A 17,082-nucleotide genomic window follows, 5' to 3' on the forward strand; every position below is an offset into this window, starting at 1 on the left:
ACAGGCTGTGGAGCAGCACAGGTAACGCACGGCAACAGTGGTAAAAAATAAAATAAAAATCCACTGGACAGGCTGTGGAGCAGCACAGGTAACGCACGACAACAGTGGTAAAAAATAAAATAAAAATCCACTGGACAGGCTGTGGAGCAGCACAGGTAACGCACGACAACAGTGGTAAAAAATAAAATAAAAATCCACTGGACAGGCTGTGGAGCAGCACAGGTAACGCACGACAACAGTGGTAAAAAATAAAATAAAAATCCACTGGACAGGCTGTGGAGCAGCACAGGTAACGCACGACAACAGTGGTAAAAAATAAAATAAAAATCCACTGGACAGGCTGTGGAGCAGCACAGGTAACGCACGACAACAGTGGTAAAAAATAAATAAAAATCCACTGGACAGGCTGTGGAGCAGCACAGGTAACGCACGACAACAGTGGTAAAAAATAAAATAAAAATCCACTGGACAGGCTGTGGAGCAGCACAGGTAACGCACGACAACGGTGCTAAAATAAAATAAAAATCCACTGGACAGGCTGTGGAGCAGCACAGGTAACGCACGACAACAGTGGTAAAAAATAAAATAAAAATCCACTGGACAGGCTGTGGAGCAGCACAGGTAACGCACGACAACAGTGGTAAAAAATAAAATAAAAATCCACTGGACAGGCTGTGGAGCAGCACAGGTAACGCACGACAACAGTGGTAAAAAATAAAATAAAAATCCACTGGACAGGCTGTGGAGCAGCACAGGTAACGCACGACAACAGTGGTAAAAAATAAATAAAAATCCACTGGACAGGCTGTGGAGCAGCACAGGTATCGCACGACAACAGTGGTAAAAAATAAAATAAAAATCCACTGGACAGGCTGTGGAGCAGCACAGGTAACGCACGACAACAGTGGTAAAAAATAAAATAAAAATCCACTGGACAGGCTGTGGAGCAGCACAGGTATCGCACGACAACAGCGGTAAAAAATAAAATAAAAATCCACTGGACAGGCTGTGGAGCAGCACAGGTAACGCACGACAACAGCGCTAAAAAATAAAATAAAAATCCACTGGACAGGCTGTGGAGCAGCACAGGTAACGCACGACAACAGCGCTAAAAAATAAAATAAAAATCCACTGGACAGGCTGTGGAGCAGCACAGGTAACGCACGACAACAGTGGTAAAAAATAAAATAAAAATCCACTGGACAGGCTGTGGAGCAGCACAGGTAACGCACGACAACAGTGGTAAAAATAAAATAAAAATCCACTGGACAGGCTGTGGAGCAGCACAGGTAACGCACGACAACAGTGGTAAAAAATAAAATAAAAATCCACTGGACAGGCTGTGGAGCAGCACAGGTAACGCACGACAACAGTGGTAAAAAATAAAATAAAAATCCACTGGACAGGCTGTGGAGCAGCACAGGTAACGCACGACAACAGTGGTAAAAATAAAATAAAAATCCACTGGACAGGCTGTGGAGCAGCACAGGTAACGCACGACAACAGTGGTAAAAATAAAATAAAAATCCACTGGACAGGCTGCGGAGCAGCACAGGTAACGCACGACAACAGTGGTAAAAATAAAATAAAAATCCACTGGACAGGCTGCGGAGCAGCACAGGTAACGCACGACAACAGTGGTAAAAAATAAAATAAAAATCCACTGGACAGGCTGTGGAGCAGCACAGGTAACGCACGACAACAGTGGTAAAATAAAATAAAAATCCACTGGACAGGCTGTGGAGCAGCACAGGTAACGCACGACAACAGTGGTAAAAAATAAAATAAAAATCCACTGGACAGGCTGTGGAGCAGCACAGGTAACGCACGACAACAGTGGTAAAAAATAAAATAAAAATCCACTGGACAGGCTGTGGAGCAGCACAGGTAACGCACGACAACAGTGGTAAAAATAAAATAAAAATCCACTGGACAGGCTGTGGAGCAGCACAGGTAACACATGACAACAGTGGTAAAAATAAAATAAAAATCCACTGGACAGGCTGTGGAGCAGCACAGGTAACGCACGGCAACTGTGGTAAAAAATAAAATAAAAATCCACTGGACAGGCTGTGGAGCAGCACAGGTAACGCACGGCAACAGTGGTAAAAAATAAAATAAAAATCCACTGGACAGGCTGTGGAGCAGCACAGGTAACGCACGACAACAGTGGTAAAAATAAAATAAAAATCCACTGGACAGGCTGTGGAGCAGCACAGGTAACACATGACAACAGTGGTAAAAATAAAATAAAAATCCACTGGACAGGCTGTGGAGCAGCACAGGTAACGCACGGCAACAGTGGTAAAAAATAAAATAAAAATCCACTGGACAGGCTGTGGAGCAGCACAGGTAACGCACGACAACAGTGCTAAAAAATAAAATAAAAATGAAAGCCTTAGCAAGCTAGTTAGCTTGCCAACGCTGATGAAAGTTAGCTGATAAAAGTGCTCCGTCACGATGTTTCGACCGTTAGAGGTCTTCTTTAGGCGTTGGAGCACGGTGAAAAAGTAAAAAAAAAAAAGTAAAAAAGTCTTGAAAAAGACTGTTAGTTCAAAGTCCAAAGCAGCAGGTAGCAGTCTCTGTGTAAACAGTTCCAACAGAGTATATCTCATCCAAATCAATTCTAAAATTTACCAGTAATAAAATTATAAAGACACCTGAAGTTTTAAGAGTGGCCGTAATAAATATTAAAGTTTATGAGCAACTTCACCTGTTATTGTTCAAGCACATTGTAAACATTGACATGATGTTTCATAGCCTTAAGAGTGTGCATATCATGAATGCTTGGTCTTGTTGGATTTGTGAGAATCTACTGAATCTACTGGTACCTTGTTTCCCATGTAACAATAAGAAATATACTCAAAACCTGGATTAATCTTTTTAGTCACATAGCACTACTATTATTCTGAACACTACTGTACATGACCTGCAGCATAGTGAATGCTATCAGAAGTGTCTGCTTTTGAGGGATGAAATTATTACGACTATCAAGGTCTTAATAAAATCATCTGTGTTTATTTGTCTGACTGTCTCTTAGCAGTATTACATCAAAACTACTCCACAGATTTTGACGAAATTTTCACCACAGATACATTTTAGGTCATGGAAAATTCCATTAAATTTTGGAGGTGATTCGGATTCTAGATCAAGATTTCACTTTATATATGCTTTGAGGGATTACGTCAAACTACTTCACGGATTCTCACCAAATTTTCACCACTTATACATATTAGGCCATGGAAGGCTCCATTAAATTTTGTAGTTGATCTGGATTGTGGATCAAGATTTCATTTTATATAGGCTTTGAAGGATTACATCAAACATACTTTACGGATTGTCACCAGATTTGCACCACAGATAGATATTAGGGCATGGAAGACTCCACTGAATTTTGGAGGTGATGTGGATCCCGATTGGTGGACGTCAGAAATCTCTAATTGCTCTTGTTCATTATTTATTTGTTTGTTTTCGGTCTTGGGGCCATTTTGCTAAAAGGCCAGTTGGATAAGCTGCATTTTGTTTGGATCCGAGGTAGTCGGATTGCCCAGTTTGCACAGCATTTGTCACACTCCGAGGAGACGCACTCTGTCCACACGAGAATATAGCTGCCTTCCTTGAGCCACTGATTTTGCTGTCATGTATGATTTCAACTCTTGCACTATTTATGCCTCCATCCTTCAACCACCCGCACTATTAAAGTCACTACAACAATGGGACACCTCAGGGCGTCAGATAATCCTCTCACATCTCTGTGTGTGGTACACAATGATGCCTTTTCAACACAAGTCTCCATTAGGCCCTTCTCTTGTTTTGCGTTTTTTTTTTTTTTTTTTCTAGGCAGATATCCTGAGGCTACAAAGGGGCAAATATTGTCCAGTTATGTAACATAGGTCACCAACATCTCAGAGACCCATCAGTATAGGATCAATTGTAAAACCTAAAGAGGTGAAAAGGACTGACATTTGTTTTAGATACAACCCTGCATAAGTTTTAGGGATTGTATAATTTTATTAAAATACAGGGGTTTTTTATATAAATGTGTATTTCTATGATGAAATGGCAATACTGCCATTATTTTATTTTTTTTTTTTTGAGGAAAACAAAATTGAGTTTAGCATTTGGCTCATGTGTTAATGTGACATGTTTAACCCTCTTAGCTCTTTTTCTTGTCATGTTTCAATCAATAAATCTGTGACGGAATGCCACAGCAACCTCATTCGACCACTTTCTGAAACTAGTGTGTCACCTCTAGTTTCAATTTCTGTTCTACACCATCTTTGCCGCAGACTATGCGAGAGCCTGGAGAAGGTCACATGGGTCTTGCTCCTGTGCTGTCACTGCTTACCGCTTCAACATTTTGTTGCTCTCTTCAGGAGTCAGGCAAAGTATAGTAATAATAATAAAAAAAAAAAAAACATGTGGATGGGCTGTTTTGTTTTTCCAGCATCTACAGAGTGTGAAATTTGTGGATTTTTCTGCAGACAGTGAAGACAGAAAAGATCCAGCAGGAAATGATTGATTTTTATTTTCACTGATATACACTTTCCTTCATGTATTACACTACTTTTGTGAGCCAAAGATTTTGGTGAACCCATTTAGCTTGTCCACATGAATACAGGTGTATTGTCAATAAAGTTTTAAAGAATTTTCTAAATTTTTTTTGCGTTTTCATATTTAGAGCCCAAATATTTCAGCATATAGTGTTCTTGACAAATATATGACAGATATTCTGAAAGCTGAGATTGTTGTGGACATTTTGATAAGGGTCACTTCATGAAAAGGGGTCACCTAGCAAGGTGACATAGACTGTAAGATATGAATATATGGACCATGCGGAATACATAAAATCCCCTATTGAGATAAGTCATGATATACTTTATTTTGGCTGGGCTTGCGGGAAAGCCCCAGTGTGCTATTTTTGGTGGCTATATTAGGACTCGAGCGTAATTGGTCAAACCAGGCGCAAAACAAACAAAGCGAGTAATTGATGACTTACTTTATTGTTCAACTAAATTCGATCTCCCCAGGGGTTTAAGGCTCTCAAGAGTGGTGCTTTCAAACAACACAACTGGAGTTTTATTTATTCAATAATTTAGCAGTTTAAGAACATGGGTTTTAAATGTAACAGCAGGACACTACAGGTTACATTCAGCACCACATTTCTGGCATACTCTCTGCAGCCGTACTGAGTGATTTAAGACCCTGGTCTACGGGGAAAATTAGTTTTACCGTATGGGCAACAAATCGGAAATAAATTCAGATAAATTAGTTGAAGTAATTTTTGGTTATTTTGACCAAAATAGTACTTAGGTGCTGTGTGTCACAAATTTGGTGGAGTTGGTGTCCCACTTTTCAGATTAAAAACTCAAAGAAAAATTCCAAGATAGTTATGTCCTCTGTTATCATAGTTATTTAAATAATATATAGAGAGACAATCATTTTATATTTTTTTCCCTGCACATAGGGCTGTTCTGTTTTTATTGACCAATAATGTTGGCTTGTGTAACGGTGACCCGTATGCAACACATGGGCATTGAAATGGCAATAACTGGCAGTATGTAGAATCTAGAAAATACAGATTAAAATGTTAGCCTGAACTGAAACATTTCTTTAATTTTAGGTTTTTGTTTAATCTGAGCAGTCACAGACTTATAGACACATTTGTCAGCGGGCCAAATTTACATTTAAATTTGCAATGTGACAATTTTCCTCAAATTTCTTAAAAGTACGTGACAATCTGTAATTTGGATGACAGGAGGCTGGAAGTAATTAAATGGAAATGCATAGTGAGAGACCGTTTGCTTCGTCTAAGTTTAAGGGGGGGGGGCATTGGGGTAGGACACAGGTCACAAATGAAACAAATTAAGGGCGAGTCGTGGCCCCCAGGGGAGAAATTAGCAGGCTGGAGAGATGAGATCCAGATGGGGGATCATAGGAGGGGTATGCACGAGGTCCCTGGGTACTCTGCTGCTGCTCCTCCTCCTCTTCTGTCTTTCTCTTCATTTCCTGTACGCACTGTTTAAAGTTCCCGAAAAGAGCAACATCTGCTGAGCATCTTCAATCCATCGCAGGCGTCAAGGTCGCACATGTGCTTTAGTTTGCACGTCACTCATTCGGACCGTCTGCCTCCTCGATATCTCATCCAAAGCAGTCGGCGAGCTCGGCTCCACTTACTGTATCAGGTTCACGTTTGGGTTTATTGAAGCACCTCCTTTGAATGTGGTGTGAAGTACCTCCAGCAGTTGTTTTCAGGGGAGGGGCTATATTTGGTGGCTTTATGCATGGTTCAATCTTGCCACTTGTATGGTCCACACACAGTCTGAGAGATGGAGCTCCTGCTGTTTTCTTTAGTCTTATTTTAGACCGTAGCATCGAGGGACATACAGCTGCCTGGGAAAACCACTGAGAGGCAGGAAAGAAAAGTGGGGGGGGGGGAGTAAATGGGAAAGACGCAGGGGAGCGACGTTGTTGCCGACAGGTGGTGTGCAGCTTGCGAACCGCAGAGGAAGCTGTGACGCTGGTGTGGCGTCACAGCCAGTTTCACAGGGTAGGAAGCTGAAGGTATACGGGCTAATTCTTCTATATCAAGCACACGGATGTGTTTATTATATGTCCGCATGCATGCATGTGCACGCCGCCATCCTCCCCATTAGCCCTCTGTGTGAACTCTGACACCTCACAAATGTTCTTTACTCTTTTCCCCTGTCTGACTCTCTCTCTCTTGGCTGAATCTGGACAAAAATCTCCCGCACTGATTTATTTATCTACTTTGAGATTAAATATTTGTTAGGAACAATTTGCACACATAGCTGAAGAGGGGGTGGGAAGAGGGCTCTCTTCTCTTTGGCAACGGTGAATCTGGCCTGCTGCAGCTCTTCCAAACCCTCAGGATTTTAAGAGCCCAACAATCCAACACATGCGAGCCAAGCCTGGCTGAAGACGCGTCGACTTCAAGCTCTTTGTTTTTCTCCTCTGCTCTAGTTTAGCTGTTGCACTATTCCAGTACCTCGCATTCTCTTCCTTACGCTGTCCACTGCTAAAGTGGTAATTATGTTGTCTGAAAGAAGCTTTTAATGCCTATGCCATTAGTTGGCTGTATTTTTATCCCCTGGTATTTACCCCAACAAGGCACTTGCATCACAGACTGGACAATTACATGCTGCTGGAATTATTCTGGAAGACGTAGTTCAGTAATGCAAGTTCAGTAGCTGTGAGACTGGACTCCCTGCTGCATTGACCTTAAGCTAAATGTTTGTAAGTGCTTTACGTATGTGCCCAAAATTCTTACAACACCCCCTTGATAGCAATAATACAGTGAGGAAAATAAGTATTTGAACACCCTGCGATTTTGCAAGTTCTCCCACTTAGAAATCATGGAGTGGTCTGAAATTTTCATCTTAGGTGCATGTCCACTGTAAGAGACATAATCTAAAAAAAAAAAATAAAAAAAAAAAATCCAGAAATCACAATGTATGATTTTTTTTTTAATCATTTATTTGTATGTTACTGCTGCAAATAAGTATTTCAACACCTGTGAAAATCAATGTTAATATTTGGTACAGTAGTCTTTGTTTGCAATTACAGAGGTCAAATGTTTCCTGTAGTTTTTCACCAGGTTTGCACACACTGCAGCAGGCATTTTGGTCCACTCCTCCATACAGATCTTCTCTAGATCTTTCAGGTTTGGATGGTTTTCTTGGGGTTGTTCTCATCCTCTAAACATGGTAAGTGGAGTTCTGGTCTCATCTGACCACATGACCTTCTCCCATGCCTCCTCTGGATCATCCAGATGGTCACTGATGAACTTCAAACGGGCCTGGACATGTGCTGGCTTGAGCAGGGGGACCTTGCTGCCCTGCAGGATTTGAAACCATGACAGCATCATGTGTTACTAATGTAATCTTTGTGACTGTGGTCCCAGCTCTCTTCAGGTCATTGACCAGGTCCTCCTGTGTAATTCTGAGCTTTCTCAGAATCATCCTTACCCCACAAAGTGAGATCTTGCATGGAATCCCAGACCGAGGGAGATTGACAGTCATCTTGCTCCCCTATTGAAAATTCAAATGGCTAACATTATTTTTCTGAAATATGTACCAAAAAGTATACACAGACAAACTTTGGTGGTTGTAACTGGATTTAAAGGATTCCTCTGCAAATATTCTGTTATCTGCTGCACTACATAGCCCAAGCAGAGGGTCACCCCTTTGAGTCTGGTCTGCTTGAGGTTTCTTCATCAAATCATCAGAGGGAGTTTTTCCTTACTGCTGTCACCTGTGTGCTTGCTCTAGGGGTTGACAAGGTTAGACCTTACTTGTGCAAAGAGACTTGAGGCAGCTTTGTTGTGATTTTGTGCTATATGAATGAATTGAATTGAATAGCAGGAATGCAAGGAATTTGCAAGCCCCTTTAATTTATGGAAAAAATGAAAAGGGAGCAGTAAATTACTGCTACACTATTCCAAATGGTATGTATTCTTCATGATGTGAACTTGCCACGGCTTGCATTATAGTGTTTATATACAAAGGATTTAAAAATGAGAGTCTCTTATCAGTTACGTTCTTTGAAAATGGAAGGACTTGTGTAAAAATTGGCTGTAATTACTAAATGGTTAATGTGATATTTTTGTTAAACCCTTTGAATTAAAGCTGAAAGTCGACACTTTAATCACATCTTATTTCATTTCAGCTCCCCTGTGTTGGTGTGCAGAGGCAGTTATAAAAAATTGTTGCTACCTAAATATTTGTGCACCTGGTTATATTTGTTACAAAGAATGTTATTTGAATTAATTAGACTTCACATGTGCAGGTGACAACAAACACCACATCGTATGTATTGTCTTTTTAAAAAAATTGTAATCTGAGCCGTGCCTGTGTCATATTTCCAGGGTGGCTGTTTCGAGAGGTGAGAGGCAGCTGGATTAAGCAGCGGCGGTACTGGTTTGTGTTGACTCAGGATTCCCTCGACTGCTACAGCGGACCGGAGAAAGGAGCCCGCAGACTCTGCACGCTGGTCCTCACTAACCTCTGCTCTGTCATCTGGCCAGACAAGCAGACTTACAAGGAGACTGGTGAGTAACTCACTCCTACATAGCTACACACAGATGGGGTGATTTGTTTCCCACCTGTGCTCTTGCTGTCTACTTGCTTCTAATCTCTAGAGAGTCCAGGATGACCCATGTTGTGCAGTATAGTCATTAGACGCAAGGGTCCAAGGACTTTGTTCTGTGTGTTTTTCTGCTCAAGTGGCAGTGTTCCCTTTCCATGGGTACTAGAAGTGTGAGTATGTTACTGTGTTGGGAGTAGGGACAGACCGATAACTGGCTCAGCCGATTATTGGCTGAGTATCGGCCAATGCCAATTATCGGCCCAACCGATTATCAGTCCATCCTTAGTTGGGGCAAAAGCATGGCTCACGGTTTGTTGGAAAGCCTTAAGTTCTATTCACACTCTGACGAACTACGTCAATGTCAGTTGGGCAACGCTGATGACAATTGTGGTCCCGGAAAAATTTTGAACATGCTTAAAACTTTTGTTCATGCTAAAACGCCAGCAAGAGTTGAACTCTGCTACCACTACGTCACCTTTGCTAATATGCCGTTACTGCTTTGGTGGCCTTCTCTGGCCAATGTCAGAGGCTTGACTGGATGCATCGCCTCCTCTGGAACACTTGGGCATGATGGAATGTGTAGAACCTGTCTCGACGATGCGCCAGTAACAAGTGACGACATCACAGACATCAAGTTTATGTAGATGTCATGTGACGTCTCAAACATTGGGTTACGCTCCTACCCTGGAGTGTGCTACCAAAGTGCTCACCTTCCTGATGGTGAAAGTTAAACTACGTCCTATAGTAGGAGTAAGTCAGGTGACCATCGCCAGACATCAAGCTCCGCCAGTAAAACGTTGCCCTCCGCTGAGCTACGTCAGCCTCCGGTGAAGATGGGAAATTTGAACCCCTGGAGTGAGCCTTCTCCGGCATTCCACAGAGATTTTTGTCGGCCATGTCACATTATTGTGTGAGTGGACCCTTAGATTTGCGTCATATGAGTAGGGCAGTTTTCATTTCTTTATTGGGATGAAAAAAACAAAAGGCAGAGAAAATAAGTCTGTTATGCAGGAAGAGACACGGGAATGAGTTGTTCATTTCTAGTCTCGGCATTAGTCAAACGTCTGTCAGACAATGGTGGCAATTATGTTTACTGTACAAACCCAAAGCCAAACTTCAGGTTGGGGAATTTCTTGCCTAAAGGGTACTTTTAGCAGCGGCTTTGTCATGCATTTTATTACTTGTTTCACTGTTAAATATGTTCCTTTTAAGCTACAGTGAATTTTGTCCCATAAGAATGACATAAAAGAAGTACTTCCTCTGCGTGTTTGTGGTCATTACGATGAAATATTGGTTCCCTTATTGCGTTCCATTCTTGGCGTCCCTGATCCTAACATAAAGGTAAAGCAGGTCTTGCCACCATGTCCATCTCACGGGTTAAAGGTTTTTACTTTGCATTTCTACATCACCAAAAACCCTTAAGAAAAAAAAAGGATTTGGTGCCAAGTCACGTAGCAGGAAAGCCTGTTATCAGCCGTGGAGCTGCAGATCAGCACCAGGGCCTGGGGTATGTCGAATACACTTCCTCTGCATAAGGAGGAAGTGTTTTTTTTTTTTTTTTGCCCCCCCACCAGTTTTATTACAGGTTGTTCAAGGGGAGACTCGCTGGGGGGGGGGTTAGCACTTATGTCCCAACTCATCTGTTGAATAACTGTTCCTGTTTGGTTTTGGCATAGTCTGAGGTTCCTCTCAGGGTGACCTTTGATCATGAGTGAAACCAAGAGAGGAAGCTGAAGAGAGAGTGAGTCACACCACATACATGTAGTATCCCGTGCACATTCGACTCCGCCTTTCCTCATTTACTGAGATTGAACAGTTGAGGTGGATTTTGACATATAAAGTAAACGCTGTTTTTGACATCATAACGTTGTGGACAGGTTTTTTATGAAGTTTTAAGAGTGTATTGTGGGACAAGAAGGAGGAGGTTAAGCAAGTGTCTGACAGGGTGATGAGTGTGAAGTTGGAAATTGAAGGGGTGATGAATATCATCAGTGCATATGCCCTACAGGTAGGTTGTGAGATGAAGGAGAAAGAAGATTTCTGGAGTGTGTTAGATGAGGTGGTGGAGAGTGTGCCCAAGCATGAAAGAGTGGTGATAGGAGCAGACTTCAATGGGCATGTTGGTGAAGGGAACAGAGGTGATGAGGAAGTAATGGGTAGATATGGTATCAAGGATAGGAATGGGGAAGGACAGATGGTAGTTGATTTTGCAAAAAGGATGGAAATGGCTGTGGTGAATACCTACTTTAAGAAAAGGGAGGAGCACAGGGTAACATATAAGAGTGGAGAAAGTTGCACACAGGTGGACTACATTCTTTATAGGAGATGCAAGCTAAAAGAAATCACAGACTGTAAGGTGGTAGCAAGAGAGAGTGTCACTAGACAGCATAGGATGGTTGTTTGTAGGATGACTTTAGAGGTAAAGAAGAAGAAGAGAGTGAGAGCTCAACAAAGGATCAGATGGTGGAAGCTGAAGGAGGAAGACTGTTGTGTGAAATTTAGCGAGCAGGTGAGAGAAGCACTAGTTGGAGGGGAAGCAGTTTTGGACAACTGGAAAAGTACTGCAGATGTGGTGAGGGAGACAGCTAGGACAGTACTGGGTATGACATCTGGACAGTGGAAGGAAGACAAGGAGATTTGGTGGTGGAATGAAGAGGTCCAGGAAAGCATAAGGAGAGAGGTTGGCGAAAAGGTTTTGGGATAGTCGGAGAGACGAAGAAAGTAGACAGGAGTACAAGGAGATGCGGCGTAAGGCGAGAAGAGAAGTGGCAAAAGCAAAGGAAAAGGCATATTGCGAGCTGTACAAGAAGTTGAATAGTAAGGAAGGAGAAAAGGACTTGTACCGATTGGCCAGACAAAGGGACAGAGCTGGAAAGGATGTGCAGCAGGTTAGGGTGGTAAAAGATGCACATGGTAATGTGCTGACAAGTGAGGAGTGTGTGCTGAGAAGGTGGAGGGAATATTTTGAAGAGTTGATGAATAAAGAAAATGAGCGAGAGAAAAGGCTGGATGATGTGGTGAGAGTAAATCAGGAAGTAAAAGAGATTGGCAAGGAAGAAGTGAGGGCTGCTATGAAGAGGATGAAGAGTGGAAAGGCAGTTGGTCCAGATGACATTCCAATGGAGGCATGGAAATGTCTAGGAGAGATGGAAGTAGAGTTTCTAACCAGATTGTTTAATAAAATCTTGGAAAGTGAGAGGATGCCTGAGGAGTGGAGACGAAGTGTGCTGGTTCCTATTTTCAAGAACAAGGGTGATGTGCAGAGCTGCAGTAACTACAGAGGCATAAAGCTGATCAGCCACAGCATGAAGTTATGGGAAAGAGTAGTAGAAGCTAGGCTTAGAAAACAGGTGAAGATCTGTGAGCAGCAATATGGTTTCATGCCAAGAAAGAGCACTACAGATGCAATGTTTGCTCGGAGAATACTGTTGGAAAAGTATAGAGAAGGACAGAAAGAGTTACATTGTGTGTTTGTGGACTTAGAAAAAGCTTATGATAGGGTGCCAAGAGAAGAGTTGTGGCATTGTATGAGGAAGTCTGGAGTGGCAGAGAAGTATGTTAGGGTAGTGCAGGACATGTACAAGAATAGTGTGACAGCGGTGAGATGCACAGTCAGAATGACAGACTCATTCAAGGTGGAGGTGGGATTACACCAAGGATCAGCTCTGAGTCCTTTCTTGTTTGCAGTGGTGATGGACAGGTTGACAGATGAGATCAGACAGGAGTCCCCATGGACTATGATGTTTGCAGATGACATTGTGATCTGTAGTGAGAGTAGAGAGCAAGTTGAGTCTAGTCTGGAGAAGTGGAGATATGCTTTGGAGAGAAGGGGAATGAAAGTCAGTAGAAGCAAGACTGAGTACATGTGTGTGAATGAGAGGGAGCCCAGTGGAATAGTGCAGTTACAAGGAGTAGAAGTGGTGAAAGTAGATGAGTTTAAATATTTGGGGTCAACTGTTCAAAGTAATGGAGAGTGTGGTAGACAGGTGAAGAAGAGAGTGCAGGCAGGGTGGAGTGGGTGGAGAAAGGTGGCAGGAGTGATTTGTGACCGAAGAATATCAGCAAGAGTGAAGGGGAAAGTTTACAAAACAGTAGTGAGACCAGCTATGTTGTATGGTTTAGAGACAGTGGCACTAACAAAAAGACAGGAGGCAGAGCTGGAGGTGGCAGAGCTGAAGATGTTGAGATTCTCTTTGGGTGTGACAAGAAATGGACAAGATTAGGAATGAACATATCAGAGGGACAGCTCAGGTGGGACGATTTGGAGACAAAGTCAGAGAGGCGAGATTGAGATGGTTTGGACATGTGCAGAGGAGGGACCCAGGGTATATAGGGAGAAGGATGCTGAGGATGGAGCCACCAGGCAGGAGGAGAAGAGGGAGACCAAAGAGGAGGTTTATGGATGTGCTGAGAGACAACATGCAGGTGGTTGGTGTGACAGAGGAAGATACAGAGGACAGGGTGAGATGGAAATGATTGAGCTGCTGTGGCGACCCCTAACGGGAACAGCCGAAAGACAAAGAAGAAGATTGTGGGACAAGAAGGTGTTAGAGTTTTGCCTGCTTAGATTACATTATATTTTGGGAGTGGTTTGGATCTGGATTGTAGCATTTTAGCATTAAAAATAAACAAATATTTATTTTATTTGAGAAATATCACCTTTTTTTGTGAAATGACTCCCCTTAAAATTTCTTTTAAGGTGGAAGCGTGTTGTGATTATGCTTAAAAACACAGCAGGAGGTGATGGTCTAGTGGTTAAAGCATGGGGCTTGAGACCAGAAGATCCTCGGTTCAAATCCCTGCCTGACTGGAAAATCACTAAGGGCCCTTCGGCAAGATCCATAATCCCCTAGTTGCTCCTGGTATGTAGTGAGAACCTTGTATGGCAGCACCCTCACATTGGGGTGAATGTGAGGCATTATTGTAAAGCACTTTGAGCGTCTGATGCAGATGGCAGATTGCTATATAAGTGCAGTCCATTTACCATTTATTTACCAACATGGAGTGATGGTGATCGATTTAAAATGTTGGAACGATCTGCCTTCATAGAGATGGTAGTTAGAATGTGCAGTGCAGTACTATAAACCGCAGATCTGTGCATGGCTTTGGACTTGTCTCTCTCCTCCTTTGGCGTCCAAACATGCAACGCAGCGTGAATACGGTTTACAATATGCAGACACCAAAACAGACACAGTGCAAATGATAGTTATTTGCAGATATTGCAACGATAAGGTATCAGATCATCATCAGATTTTCTGTTATTAATAAGCAGTGTCTTCCGTCCTTTTAAATCACAGCCTTGACCAGAAATTGGTTTTCAAATGTCAAGATCCTAGGTGGCAGGAAAAGAGTCTAAGTGGCTGTAATTCTAGATGTGGCTGTATTCCACAGAGTAAAATAATGAATTATGGATACAAAAATATCGGCTATGAAGTTCTGATGGAATTACAAGAACACATCAGTTGTCATATTCTATTTCTTTGATTTTTTTTTTTTTAATCACTTCATAGATGAGATGAGAAATCTCGTCCTTTCTTTAAAATGTTCCTGTCAGAATCAATAGTTCTTAAATGGAGAGAGTTTTAAGGGCTTCCATTGGGGGAAAAGATTAGAATGGCAGGGATGGAGCACTAATTTAAGCGTGATGGGCCAAGGATTTGAAAACTTATGGTGGGGATTTTGGCGGGGGGCGGTAGAGATTTCATGGGAAAGTGATTGTATCTAAGTAAAACTCAGAACCGTGTTGGCCATTTGCAGACTTGCACAACTGATTTAAATCTGTTCCAAACTGTGCTTTAACTGACTAATTTAATTTAATTTAATAATTCTTTCTAGTTTCTGTGTAGGCTCTCAGTTGTCCAGGTGGTTTCCATAGTAGAGAAGCTTGAATCTTCGACTGGACTGGGTTGCTTGCTCTGCTTTTAGCCAGAGAGAAGAAATGGTTTGAGAGAGGTGTCAAGGAAGCTTTCTTTGTAAAACAGTTGAAACCCAGCCTTAACCGGGGGGGCGGGTCTCAGACACGCTTTGTCCCCTGTTTACAATGGGGTACTCAGGTCTAAGCAGTTTCAGTCTTTTGTTCATGGTAATGAGTCATTCACGTCATCAGGAGAGTCGTCAAGGGAGCCATCAGGGGAGGCTTCCATCCCATCATTAGGAGAGTGCTAACTAGCACACAGTAGGTGCTAATTAGAGCTTTTGTTTAGTCACTAGCCTATAGCAGTCGGCCTCTCGGTAGGAGGGGTCTGGTTAGGTTAAAAACTCTAGCTTTTGTTGGCTTCTGGTTTATTCTTCTCTACAAGAGTCAAGACAGAAGTCAGACTACCAGAGCAAGAATTTTAGCTGAGGAAGCTTCTGTGATCTGAAGCAAAACATCCTCACGTCAAGCAACCCAGTCCAGTCGAAGATTCAAGCGTCTCTACAATTCTTTCTAGTCTTTTTTTTTTTTTCTTTTTGCATTTTGTTACATTGTAGGATTTATACTGTAAATATTTAAATCAGTAAAATATTTTGTACCATTCAAATTTTTCAATTTGCAAAATAGTCTTAAAAAGCCATCGTGAAAATGAATCATGATATTGTGGTTTATAATAAAAATACCGTGTCCACGCATTAGAATATTGCCCCTCGGCTTCCTTTATTTATTTATTTATTTTAATGAAAGTTGGTTGATCTCCCACTCTAAACCTAATTTCGTGACCTCGACATGTTGCAAAAATAAATAATAATAAATTAATAAATAAATTTCATGATGTTTTTCTTGTCGTTTCTGTGTATTACCTGTGACAATGACATCAATGTCTTTCCCAAGTTCCGTAAATGGTGACCCACAACTTTTGTTTTAGACAGGGACTTATTTCTTTTTTAATTTAGGAATTATCTTACCCATGCACGCAATGTTTTGTGTGTGCGTGTGTGTGTGTGTTTTCTAATCAACATGAGAGTGACGTCAATGTGAGTTGTGCAGAAAGTGGATTGAATCTGGCACTAAATGGTTGAGCTATTAGTGATGAAATCAGACATTTTAAATACATTTGAAATATGTGGGGTGGTGTGCGTTCCGATGAACGCAATATTGGCCATGTATTTGTGCATCCGCCCACCCCTCTTCAGGCAGAGTTTCAAGCGGAACACCCTGGACGTTCCGACGTGCAGATACGAGCAAGTTGTTTTGGCCTCTCTCTTCTTCACATGGGGTCATCACAGCACATCTGTATTGGATCTTCATGTTGATTTGGCACAGGTTTCACACCAGATGCCCTTCCCCCATCACATGAACCAGCATCCCAGTTCAGATCAGGGAGACAGACACCCTCTGTACTTTTAAGATTAGGCTTAAAACTTTCCTTTTTGCTAAAGCTTATAGTTAGGGCTGGATCAGGTGACCCTGAACCATCCCTTAGTTATGCTGCTATAGACTTAGACTGCTGGGGGGTTCCCATGATGCACTGATTGTTTCTTTCTCTTTTTGCTCTGTATGCACCACTCTGCATTTAATCATTAGTGATTGATCTCTGCTCCCCTCCACAGCATGTCTTTTTCCTGGTTCTCTCCCTCAGCCCCAACCAGTCCCAGCAGAAGACTGCCCCTCCCTGAGCCTGGTTCTGCTGGAGGTTTCTTCCTGTTAAAAGGGAGTTTTTCCTTCCCACTGTCGCCAAGTGCTTGCTCACAGGGGGTCGTTTTGACCATTGGGGTTTTTACGTAATTATTGTATGGCCTTGCCTTACAATATAAAGCGCCTTGGGGCAACTGTTTGTTGTGATTTAGCGCTATATAAATAAAATTGATTGATTGAAATTGATTGATGGAGAATGGTCAGGGGTGGTCTTGCACTTAGAATCTTCTGCTCTTGAAACAAGGGCACGAACCACTTGGCCACCATCTTGATTGAAAAAACATTGTGATATGACTTTTTACTGCACCGTGAACCAGTACCTGGTGAGAACGTGTGTTCTTACAGGTCATAACAATCTTGAA

At 42.1% G+C, this 17,082-nt stretch overlaps 1 protein-coding gene across 1 annotated transcript in view; it reads left to right on the plus strand.

Annotated features, from left to right (window-relative positions):
• Positions 1-17,082, plus strand: part of plekhh3 (pleckstrin homology, MyTH4 and FERM domain containing H3) — a 93,875-nt gene that overhangs the window by 48,724 nt on the left and 28,069 nt on the right. The window contains exon 4 of the mRNA XM_034189774.1: positions 8,888-9,070. Within this exon, the coding sequence (XP_034045665.1) occupies positions 8,888-9,070 (183 nt within the window). The remainder of the gene's footprint in view (positions 1-8,887; positions 9,071-17,082) is intronic.

The sequence above is a fragment of the Thalassophryne amazonica genome, chromosome 16, assembly GCF_902500255.1.
Source record: "Thalassophryne amazonica chromosome 16, fThaAma1.1, whole genome shotgun sequence".
Taxonomy (NCBI): domain Eukaryota; kingdom Metazoa; phylum Chordata; class Actinopteri; order Batrachoidiformes; family Batrachoididae; genus Thalassophryne; species Thalassophryne amazonica.